Source organism: Vombatus ursinus, unplaced genomic scaffold (assembly GCF_900497805.2).
Source record: "Vombatus ursinus unplaced genomic scaffold, bare-nosed wombat genome assembly UNPS02005236.1, whole genome shotgun sequence".
In the NCBI taxonomy this organism is placed as follows: Eukaryota; Metazoa; Chordata; class Mammalia; order Diprotodontia; family Vombatidae; genus Vombatus; species Vombatus ursinus.
In genome coordinates, this window is record NW_020945014.1 from 4822375 (window position 1) to 4835261 (window position 12887).

The 12887-nt window shown below is 37.1% G+C and overlaps 1 protein-coding gene across 1 annotated transcript in view; it reads left to right on the top strand.

Annotated features, from left to right (window-relative positions):
* Positions 1-12887, top strand: part of PTK2 (protein tyrosine kinase 2) — a 304848-nt gene that overhangs the window by 134074 nt on the left and 157887 nt on the right. The window contains exon 12 of the mRNA XM_027845408.1: positions 4150-4180. Within this exon, the coding sequence (XP_027701209.1) occupies positions 4150-4180 (31 nt within the window). The remainder of the gene's footprint in view (positions 1-4149; positions 4181-12887) is intronic.

Below are 12887 nucleotides of genomic sequence, written 5' to 3' on the forward strand. Positions count from 1 at the left end.
TACCATCTCCTGAGGTTACAATGCCATATCTCTCCTCCTTTTCTCATCCAGACTTCCTCAAAAAACTGTCTTACTCTCTGCCTTCACTTTTTTTTCTCTTACTCACTCCTCAGTTCTTTGCAATTTAATTTATAACCTCATGACTCAACTGAAACTGTTCTTTGCAAATTTACCGGTGATCTCCTAATTACTAAGTTTGATGGTCTTTTATCGGTCCTCATTCTTCCCATTCTTTCTGTTGAATTTAACATTGTTCATTACCTTCTCCTCCTGGATACTATCTTCTCTAGATTTTCATGATACTAGTCTTTCCTCGTTCTCCTAATGTTCTGACCACTTTTCTCAGTCTCTTTTGCTGGCTTATCATGCCCTGTATGTGAATATTTCCCAAGATCCTGTTGTAGACCCTTTTCTCTTCCCTGGCTACAGTCTCTTTCACTGTGACCTCATCAACTCCCATGGGTTTTACTACCATTGCTATGTAGATGATTGCCACATCTTTCTATCTACCAATAGATATTTTCAACTACATCAATGACAGATGTCCTATAGACATCTTGTTTTTTAAAATACCTTTTTTTTTTTTTTTTTTTGGTGAGGCAGTTGGAGTTAAGTGACTTGCCCAGAGTCACACAGCTAGTAAGTGTCAAGTGCTTAAGGCTGGATTTGAACTCAAGTCCTCCTGCCTCCAAGGCTGGAGTTCTATCTACTGCGCCACCTAGCTGCCTCTCCTATAGACATCTTAAATATAAAATGCTTAAAACTGACCTCACTGTCTCTTCCCACCCTAAAATCTCCCTTCTTCCATACTTATCTGTTTTTGTTGAAGACACCACCATCCTTGCAGTCTCCCAATTTTTTAACCTCAATGTTATCCTTGACTTGTTAAGCTCCATCAACCTCTGATCTAATCAGTTGCCAAATTTTACCATTTCTGTTGACAACATCTGTTGACAAGTGCTTTCATCACTTTTAGCCTCAACTATTTAAACAGCCTCTTAATCGTTTTTCCTGCTTCAAGTCTCACCCCAGTTAAGTTCATCCTACTGAGTTACCAAAGTACTTTTCCTTAAGTGTAGTTCTAACCATGTGGTTCCCTATTCAGTCAACTTCACTGGCTTCCTATTACCTACTGAACAAAATATAAACACCTCTATTTAACTTTTAAAGTCTGAAACAACCTGGTCTTAACATATCTTTGCAACCTTACTGTTCGTAACTCCTCATCTCACACTCTGAGATCTAGCCAAAATGTCTTTTTTTCTGTTCTCATTGACATCTCAGTCAAGTCAGTCAGCGAACATTTATAAAGTACCTGCTATGTGCCCCCATCTGTACTGAGTTCTAAAGATACAAAGAAAGGCAAAAACAGCCCCAGCCATTAAAGAGGTTGCATTCTAATGGGGATATAGCATGTAAAGAACCAGGTGCATATAAGCTGTAGAAAGAGTAAATGAAAAGCACTCTTAAAGGAGAAGGCATTAACAGCAGGGGAAAAGACTGGGAAAGGCATTTAGTTAGGATTTGAACTGAGTCTTGAATGAAGCCAAGGAAACTTAAGAGGTGGAGGTAAGGGGACACAATATCCCAAGCATGGGAGACAGCCAGCATAAAGGAACAGAGATTGAAGATGGCATATTGTGTTCCAGGAACTGCAAGTAGAGCACTATGGCTGGGTTAAGAGTATATGAGGGAGAATAACATGTAGGAAGACAGGAAAGGCAAGAAGACAGGATTATAAAGAGCTTTAGTGCCAAACAGAATTTTTATTTGATGAAAGATTTAACAGGAAGATGCTGGAGTTGATTGAGCAGGTGACATGGTCAGACCTACACTTTAGGAAAATCACCTAGGAATGGATTGGAGGAAAGAAAGATTTTAAGCAGGGAGACTAGTTAGAGCCGGTTTTAGGTAAAGAGAGCTTCTGAACCAAGGTTGTGGCTGTGTGAATGGAGAGATGGTTGTGTAGTGCAATTGAGAGTAAGGAGTCAAGGATGACACTGATGCTGTGACCTTAATCCTGTGACTGATGCCGTGACTGTACTTAGAATAAGAGGGGAATTCAGAAGAGAGGATTCCGCGGGGTGGGGGGGGGGGGGGGGGGGGGAATAAAGAGTTCCATGTTATATTTGAAATGCCCACTGGATGAAGAGTTTTTGAGATATCCAAAGGACTGTGCTTGGTGTGAGAGTAGCTATAGAACTGGAGAAATTCAAACACACACAATTAGTGAACCTGAGCATGACATGGATGAATATCCAGCAAAGGAAATAACTGTAGTTGGACAAAGAGCAGCATATGTTGACAGCTTTTTCAGGGAGTTTGGCTGAGAAAGAGAAAAGAGTTGTATAATGATAGCTTGTGAGCATGGTAGCATCTAATGAAAGTTTTTTTTAAAGATATCTGCTTTGTGTCAGGCACTGTATCACATGCCAGAGGTAGAAAGACAGAACTGAAAAGGTTACTGCTCTCAAAAGGTTACTGCTTAATTCCCATCAGGTTAGACAACATATACATATATACAAAATTTACGTGTAGAATTCAAGCTAGTTTAAGTAGCAGTGGCAATTGCAATTGGAAGAATCGGGAAAGGCTCTGGAAAGGCAATGGTTGATCTGAGTCTTGAAGGAGATAAAAGATTCTGTGAGACAGCATTCCAGGGATTAGGGACAGGCATGAAAATGGAAGATTGAATGCTATGTGTGAGGAATAGCAAGAAGTCCAACATGGTTTGACCATAAAATGTAGGAATGGAGTAATAAAGCTGGGAATGCAGATAGTAGCCAGGTTGTGAAGAATTTTAAAAGCCAAACAGTGGAGTTTATATTTTGTCCTAAAGGCATTGGGGGGCCCCTGGAGTTTATTGGGTAGAAGAATGCCAATACCATGTTAGGATTTCTGCTTACAGAAAATCCTTTTGGCTCTATATGAAGGGCTTGATTGAGTGGAAATGAACTGTTTCAAAACAGTATATCCATCCTTACTATTATTGTTTAAAGTTCAGTAAATATAAGATATTTATACTTTTTCACTTATTTGATGAATGTTCGAATTATTCCAATGTGGAAGACACTGTGCAGATCCACTGCAGTAATCTGTTATAGAGGCAGGAATCTAGGGATGATACTTATATAGAAATAAATCACCTTTCTGTTGTCAATAGTGTATGACCAATCCCTATTTCAAGGCATCCCAGTTAGTATATGTGATACCATTATACTTCCTAGGAGAATTCATACTACCTGGATAGTCCTGGGTATATGTATTTGCATTGACTGTTGTAACAAAACAAAAAAAATCCTGCATCAGTTTTGAAAGTATTTGTCTTAAGTGAGAAAGGTATATTAGTAAGTTATTGATATTAGTAAATTCCATTATTTTATTGTTTTTATTGTTGAATATTTATTCCATTGGCCAGGGTTTTTTGCGGGGGTTAACTGATATATCAAATAGCAGTATTTTTAGGTTTCTACTTATAAGTAAATTATTTTATCAAATTACATTTGCGTTATACTCAAATGATTGCTAGTATATAATCTCAGCAATATTATACCTGTTTTTTTATCCAGCATAGACAGACTATTTGTTCTTCATCATATTTATTTGCCTAGTACAATAAGGATTAGAAGAATCGCTGGATTTGATTGCAAACAGTAAACTGATTTTCTCCAGAAGATGCCTTCCAGATTTTAAAACAGACTCAAATTTAGAGGAAAACTGCTGTTTTTGTACCATTTACTTCGTAGAGTTGCTGTGAGGAAAATATTTTATAAATAGTAAATTGCCAAATGTTATTTGTATATTGTACATTTATAGAAATAGAACTTCCATGTAATCAGTTATAATAATGTTTCTTTGCTTTGTCCCTTTGAATCAAGTGATGCTTTCAAAGTAATATGAGTCTAGACAGTTAAAATTAAATTTAGAGCTCTGAAAGTTGAATATAAGACTAGGAAAGCCTGAAGTAAGTAATCTAATAAGCAAGAAGTTTTTAGTAGTGGTCTTGCTAAAATACTGGAATATAGCTCACATTACCTTATAGCACTGTAGGCATCAAAAGTTGATCTTTATAAGAAAAAAATTATTAAACAGCTAACCTAGCCTACGTACCTCTTCTCTATTATTTGATGTTTGTTTTTGTTTTTGCAGAAGGTGAACGAGCCTTACCATCCATACCAAAGTAAGTACTATTTCAGTCATTTATTATTTATGTTTTTTCAGGATCTGTAATAGGCATCAAAATGATTGACTAAACCTTTTTTTTTTAATCCATATAAGGTAAGCACACTCAAATCATTGTGTCCAAGATGGAATTCATTTTCTCCCTCCCAATCCATTCTTCTCTCAAACTTCCCTCTTTTGAGAAAGAGAATATATTCATCCTTCCACTTCCCATCCTTCCCATCTTCAACTATCTGCTATCCCTTATTTCCCCTTTCTATTCTAGATGCCAAGTCTTTTCATTTCCAACTCTATAATATCTGTCACGTTCATACCTTCCTCCCCACCGCAACCCGACTTACTCAGCTGTGATCTTAGCTCAGAATTTCATTACTTCTTGCCTAGACCAATTTTTGGGGGGGGGCGGGGCTAGGCAATGAGGTTAAGTGACTTGCCTAGGGTCACACAGCTAGTTAGTGTTATGTGTCTGAGGCCAGATTTGAACTCAGGTCCTCCTGACTCCAAGGCTGGAGCTCTATCCACTGCGCCACCTAGCTGCCCCTCTTGCCTAGACTATTACAAAAAGCACAGCATTGATATTCCTTTTTGCAATCTTTTCCACTATAGACGGCTGCCAGAATAAAATGCACTTTGGACCATGATACTCTATTCAATGATTGGTGGCATTATATAATAGTATTCATTCATATGGAGTTTGTGGTCCCCTAAGACCTCCAGATCTTTTTAAAACATCTCTCTAGCTATGACTTACCCATTTTGTACTTTTGAAGTTGATATTTTTAACACAAATGTAAGACTTTAGATTTATTTTTGTTAAATTTTTGTCTTATTCAATTTGGCCCAGTAACATCTGAAAATTTGATGAGTATAACTTCCTGCCTTGGTACAAGTCATTAAAAAAAATATTAAATCATATGGGAGCACCCTGCACGTTGGTGATTACATGCCTGTAAATCCTGCTACTGGGAGAGTCTGAGGATGATGGAATGCATGAGCTTGGGAGTTTTTAGCTTCATTAGGGCTCAAGCTGAGCTGGTATCCAGTACCAAGTGCAGTACCAATATAGTGAGCATGAAAGGAGTGTGAGGCTAGCAAACTGCCAAAGGAGGGGAAGTTTCAGTCCAGGTTGGAAACAGAACAGGTAAAAGCTTCTATGCCAACTACAATTGTATCTGGCCTAGAAGTGGCCAATGGACCACTTGATCTTGGGCAGTATGAGGAGACTTAATCTCAAAATAAATGAGTGAGTGCACGAATAAACAAATACACAGTAAAGTACCAAACATGAGTCAGTAAGGTATTTCTCTGAAGACATTTCAAATTGACATTAAATCTTAAAATTCTTTAGATGCAACCATTGTTTGAGTTTCAAATCTACCCAATTATATTATCATCTAGTCCACAAAAATTTCATGAGAGGTTTTGCTAAATGTGTTCCTGAAATCTAGGCAAACTACGTCTACTGTATTTCCCACATCTAACAATACTACAGCGACCTTGACAAGGAGGGGAGTGAGATTGTTCTGTTATGACGTGTTCTGCATGAAAGCATACTATCTGTATACATCACTTCCTTTTCTAGATGTTGACTGATAATGTGTTCTATAATTTTTCCAGAAGTTGAAACTAAGCTCATTGATCTCTAGTCTGTAGGCCTCATGCTCTTGGATTTTTTTTAAAATCAAGTCATTTGCACTCTCTGATCCTGTAGTACTTCTTCCCTGTCTCCCCAATTTTTCAAGTATTCCAATGATTCTGCAATCATATTTGAAAGTTCTTTAAGCACTCTAGTTTTTGTACTATTGTTCACTTAGGTAAGTGAATTGATTACAGCAAAGGCAGCTAGATGCTCTCTTTTTTCTCTTTTAAATTTTTAAAAATAATTTTATTGATATCTTTTGTTTTTTATAATATTTTAACTTTTCCCAGTTTTACTCCACTTTTCTTCTCCATGAGAGTCATCCTATATAACAATGGTATATTTTAAAGAAAAAAAATCCAGCAAAACTGGTTAATCCATGGCAAGAGTATGAACAAAATCACATGAGGAGAAAGCATCAGAGGTAGAACCAGGGCCTGCTCTGATTGCCGAACCAGTGCTCTTTATTCCATAGTACACTGACTGCTCATGAATGTGTCACAGCAAAATTAGACCATTTGGGTGATGTAAACAATGGATAATATCCTAACATAAGTAAAAGTCATATTGAGATGAAAGCAGGTATGATTTGATGGGTAGTTGAATGTAAGAAGTAAATGGTATTGGGCAAGGGAGTTTGTCTTATTTTGAAAATAGATACAGTGTACCACATTCATGGTCCACCTACCTGTGCAAAGGAATTATGTGGGACTATATTCTTATAAATCTTTGTAGTGCTGCTCTTTATAATTTTGCAACACTCACTTTTGATTGTTTTGTGGTTGTTCTTTCCATTTACATTGTTGTAGTCTTTGTGTATATTGTTTTCTTGGCTTTGCTAACTTCACTCTGCACCATTTACTGTAGATCTTAACCATGTATCTCTGTATTCATCATATTTGTCATTTTTCACAGTCCAGTAATGTTTCACTAGCTCATGTTCCACAATTTTTTTAGCCATTCCCCAATCCATGGGCATCTACTTTGTTTCTAATTCTTTGCTGTCACAAAAAATGCTGCCATAAATATTTTTGTATATAAACATTTTAACTCACTTTACATAATTCCACATTGCTTTCCAAAAGAGTGATTAATACTGATTCACAGCTCTACCAATATCATACCAGTGTGGCTACCTTCTCATGATCTCCAACACTGACTTTTCCCATCTTTTGCCATATTTGCTAAGATTATACATACATATATATATATACATATATGTATATGTAGTGTAAAGTGAAACCTCTGGATTGATTTGCATTTCTCTTATTAGTGACTTTGAGCTTTCTTTCATATGACTAATAGTTTGTCACCTTTGTTTTTAAGTACTGACCTACCTATTGTTTCTCAAGTGGGACATTCCATCTCTTATCATGTCATTCTAGAAGACTACCCCCTATCTTTGTTTGTTTGTTTGTTTGTTTGTTTTTTGCTAGACAGTGGTGTTAAGTGACTTGCCCAGGGTCACACAGCTAGTAAGTGTCAAGTGTTTGGTATGAGGCCGGATTTGAACTCAAGTCCTCCTGACTCCAGGACCGGTGTTTTATCCTCTGCGTCACCTAGCTGCCCCTACCCCCCATTTTTGGCATGCTCTCCCTCCTCACTTCTATCTCCTGGAACCCCTAGCTCAAGGCTCACTTCAAGTGCCTCCTCCTCAAAACATTTTTAGAGGGGAGGGGAAGCTTTCATTTTACTTTTAAAATTTATTTTATTTTCAATTCACGCAACAAAACAAGCATTTGCATAACACAGAACAGTAAAAAAGATTGCACACAAAACTGCAAGTCTACCATGTACAACTTGCTATTCTCTCCAAATATACAACAAAGTAATCATGTAAATTTCATTTTTTTCTTCTTTTTCTCCCCCCACCCCCCGGCCCTTGAGATGGCTATCATTAAACATAAATAGGTGGGGGTGGGGGTGTGTGTGTGTATGCGTATATATGTATATATATATGTAAAATTATTCTACATACCTGTTTATCAGTTCTTTCTCTGGATTGCAGATAGCATCATTCTTCATATGTCCTTTATTTTTAATTTGTGTATTTATAATAGTCAAAATAACTTAGTTGCTCAGAATCATTCTTAAAACAATATTGCTGTTATTGTATATAATGTTCTCTTGGTTCTGCTTACTTCTCTCCTCATCATTTCGTTCAAGTCTTTCCATGCCCTTAAGATCAATAAATGAGCTCATCATTTCTTATAGCACAGTAGTATTCCATCACAGCCATACACCACAACTTGTTCAGTCATTTCCTAATTGACCGGCATCCCTGCAATTTCCAGTTCTTTGCCTCCACCAAGAGAGCTGCTATAAACATCCCATTCATATTCAGTTATGTTTACTATTTGTGAGTTTCCCTCCATCTTATTTTTATTCACTGTTTTCTTTCTCAGCCTCTCATTTTATGCTGTCCTTGTTCTTCTCCTCCTACCCTCCACTTAACCCACCCGTCCAAGAGTCCCCAGTCCGCTTCTCACCCCCAATCCCAATCCACACACCCCTCTAAAAGTCCTTCCATCACCCTGTTCCTCAGTTTTCTCACCTCTCTGTGTATTCAGAAGACTTCTGCAAGATGTACACATTGTTGATGTACACGTTGTTTCCTTTTCAACCCAAATTAGAGTAAGGTTCTGACATTACCAGCCCTTCCCTCCACCTGCTTCCTCTGCATTAGTTCTTCCTTTCACACCCCATTTTAATAATTGCTCCCTTTTACCTTTTCCTACCTAGTTTTGTTTTTTAGAATCACTCCATCCTGCATAATTAAACCCCAACCTTTCTTTCAAACTACCTTAGTAGTGATGACAATTTTAAGAATACTGATAACATTTTCATATACTTAATAAGTACACAGTTTGACATTAGTGAGTGCCTTATAATTAGTCTTTAATGTTTTACTTATATTTCTTCTGGATCTTTTATATCAGATTTTCTATTGAGTTCTGGTCTTTTTGTTACAAAAAAAAGTCTTTCAGTTTGTCAAATGTGCATTTTTTTTTCATTCAGGATTATATTCAACTCTGCTGGTTAAGTTATTCTTAAATGCAATCCCAGCTCTTTTGCTTTTCAAAATATAATGTTCCAAGACTCATGGTCTTTTAGAATGGAATCTGCAAAGCATTGTGAAATCCTGACTGTATTTCTGCAGTAATTAAATTGGCTTTTTCTTGTTGCTTGCAATATTTTCTCCTTAACTTGGGAGTTTGGAAACGTGGCTATGACATTCCTCTGAGTTGCTCTTCTTGGATCTCTTTCAGGTGGTGAATAGTAGATTTTTTTTTCTATTTCTACTTTACCCTCATGTTCTAGACCTATAGGGCAGTTTTCCTTAATAAATTCTTGTAGTACTATATCCAGATTCTTTTTTTGATCATGACTTTCAGGTAGTCCAACACTTCTTATATTGTCTCTCCTCCATCTGTTCTCCAGATCAGTTGTTTTTCTAATGAGATGTTTCATCTAGTTTTTCTAATTTTATTATTCTTTTGCCCAATTCTAATTTTTAAGGAGGTATTTTCTCCCTTAAGATTTTGGACCTCTTTCCAATTGGTTAACTTTCTTTTCATAATTTTCTTGGATTACTTTTATTTTTTCCTAATTTTTCCTTCATCTCTCTTATTTGATTTTTGAATTCCTTTTTAAGTTATTCTAAGAACTCTCTTTGGGCTTGTGACCATTTCATGTTACTTTTTGGGGTAGGATAGGCTTTTTTTTTTACCTCAGTATCTTCCTCTGAATATGAACCCAGATCTTCTTTTACACCAAAGTAGCTATCTATGGTCAGGTTCTTTTTCCTTTGCTTACTCATTTTTATTTTGTTTTATTTTATTTTTAGCAGCTTATCAGTTTAATCAGGTTTTAATCCTGAATTGTGTCTTTGTAGAAGCTATCATCACACTTGCGTAAAATTCATTCCTTCTACACTTACACCTCCTAGGATCCCATATTTCCTTAAAAGCTCAGCTTAACCACCTTCTATATGAGATTGTTCCTGATTTTTCAGGTGCTATTGCCTTCTGCCTTGTACTTAATGTGTATATGTTTATTTATGTACATTTTACTTTTCTCAAAAGAATGTAGGTTCCATGAGGCTTTGGAGTATTTCGTTTTTTATTTTGCATCTGGAGTATATAAGACAAAGTGCTTTACACGCAACTGGTGTTTAATAGATGGTTAGTGATTGCATTTAGTATGGTGGAATCCTTTTAGATGTGGGTTGAATTAGATAGCTGCTGTGATTTCTTGCAACTCTCAACTTTGTGATCCTATGAGAAAAGGAATAATAGTATTTATACTTCCTATCTCCCTATATTTTAATGGGGAAATTATAGACCTTAAATAAAATGTGCCATCATTATTATTATTGTTGGCAGCACTAATCCTAATAGTTTAAAAAAGAAAAAACTGTGTAATTCCCCCAACAAAGTTTCTTTTATGTACCTCAACGAATTCTCAATTCAATCCATTATTAACTATGGTGTGTATACAAGGTAGAAGTTAGTGTAATAACGATTCATTTATTCAATTTAATTCAGCAAAAAATTCCTGAATGCTGCATACACACCCACATGTGTACACAAACACACTAAACTCTGTTACACATTGGGAATAATTAAAAAAAAAAAAAAGAAAATAGATAACCCCTGCCTTCAAAGAAGATACACTATGGGTGGATGAGGAGTGTAGGGGGGTAAGTGGGAATGAGAGAAGGTAAAATATGTACACATTAATACAGAATGTATACAAAAATAAATATGATTTTGAGGTGATCCCATGCTGTGGTTGTGGGTGAGGAGGAGCAAGTGTGAGTGTGATACCAGAGGAAGCAAGAACATTTTTGGGACAGTATGGCTGGGGGCCCTAATTGTGGCTTAGGGGAAGAGAGGAGTCCCTGAGGTTAAGCCCCTAGACAGAAGATGGAACATTATGTGTGAGGAAAAGCCAGAACGCTCATTTATCTGAATGATAGACTTTGTGAAGAGTAGTAATGTATAAAATTGGAAGGGTGTTTTCAGGCCAGATTGTTGAATGGCTGTTGATGCTGAAAAGAGGCTTCTATAGGGTAGTTAGGTGGTACAGTAGATAGAATACCAGGCCTAGAGTCAAGAAGACCCAATATCAAATCTGGCCTTAGACATTTACTGGCTAGGTGACCCTGGGCAAGTCACTTAACCTCTGTTTGCCTCAATTTCCTCATCTGTAAAATAAGGATAATAAGATTTATTTTCCAGCATTGTTGTGAGGATTAAATGAGATATCTATCACACTTAGCACAGAGCCTGCCACCTTATAAATATTAGCTATTCTTATTAGCTCTTAGAGATAATCAGGAGCCACTGGAATTTATTTAGCAGAATGATGTGGTTAGACTTTTGCTTGAGAATTATCACTTTGGTAATTGTGGATCATGGATGGAAGTGGGGAGAAACACAAGGCAAGGAGACTTTTGCATTAGTCTGGGACATCATCAGTTAAGGCCTTATGAGTACAGAGAAGAGAGATGTGAGAGATATTGTGGAAGTAGCATTATCTTATTTTAGAGTCATAGGTCTAAAGTTCAAAGACACATCAGAGGCTATCATCTAGTCCAGTCTTTTCATTTCATAGAATTGGCAAGACTAAATAACTGGTGTTTCCCCCATACTCACAGTAGAGAACTCAACAGCCCACGTTCCATTCCAATCCTCAGATCTATTTCTTCCTTCCTAAGAGTTACCCCACTCCATGGGGTGCTCAATGCTACTCAAATTACTTGGATATTCAGGGAATGAACAAATATCATACTTGCAGTAAGATGGAAATTAACTGGGCCTTACCATTTTTTTCTGCCGCTATGTCCTCTACACCCTTGTGCCTTGCCATCCACCCTGTTTCTAACCCCTTAGAATTACCAGGCCTTTCCATCCATCTTGCAGATGAACTCTCTTATATGTGTTATCTCTCCTCCCCTCTCCCTCCATTACAATATAAACCCTTTTGGAGTAGGAGCTGTCTTGCTTTTCTATTTGTAACCTCAGTGCTTAGTGCTTAGCAAAGACTTGAAATATGCTCTTTTGTTCTTTTTTTTTTTTTTCCATTTACATATGGGATGAGGGAATGAAAGGAGTCAAGAATGATTGTTTGCAAACCTCCATGGCCAGAAGAATAGTGGAGTCATCAACAAAAAAATAGAGGAATTAGGAGCAAGTGTGTGTTTAGGAGGAAAGATAATGAATTCATTGTTAGATGTTTTCAGATGAAGAAGCCTCAAGGATATCCAGCTAAAAATATCTAATGTAGATAGTTCAAAATACAAGATGAGAGCTCCAGATAGACTAGAGTTGGACAGATAGTAGTGAAAGTCCTTTCACATCAGTGTCATCAAACTAAAATAGAAATGAGGGCCACCAAACATATGTAATGATCCCTGTGGGCCCCATAGTGACTTAGAAAACCACAAATCTTTTTGTATTTCTTTTTTAATTAATACATCAGCACATTAAAATCAGTTAGGAATTACATCTTAATCTGGTTTGGGTCATACTCAGGGGTGTTTGTGAGCTGCATTTTTGAGACCACTGAGTTACACAGAAATAACTGAACCCATAGGAACTGAGGAGATCACCTGTGGAGAGGAAAAAGAGAGCCCTGCACAGAACCTGGGTGTACTCATTTAGCAGATGAGTCTACCAGGGAGATGCAGTGATTTCCCCAAACCACATCTTTTTTCTTGAAGTTTTCCAGTGACAGAGACCCTCCTAATGGTTAAGAAATTTTCTGTGATGTGAAGTACAAATTTGTCTCTGAAACTTCTGCCCATAGCTTATAGTCCTACCCTCTGGTGAAGTACAAGTCTGTTCTCTCTTCTACTTGATAGCCCTTCAAATACTTGAAGACAACACAGTGCCTGACACATAGTAAGCACATAATAAGTGCTCTTTCTCTGTGGATATCCTATTCCTCCCACCCCATTCTTTTCCAGGCTGGCGTATAGATTCCAGTTCCCTCACTGATCTTCCTATGGCAAACACTGAAGGCCTTTCACTATCCTGATTGTCCCACTGGACCCTCTCCC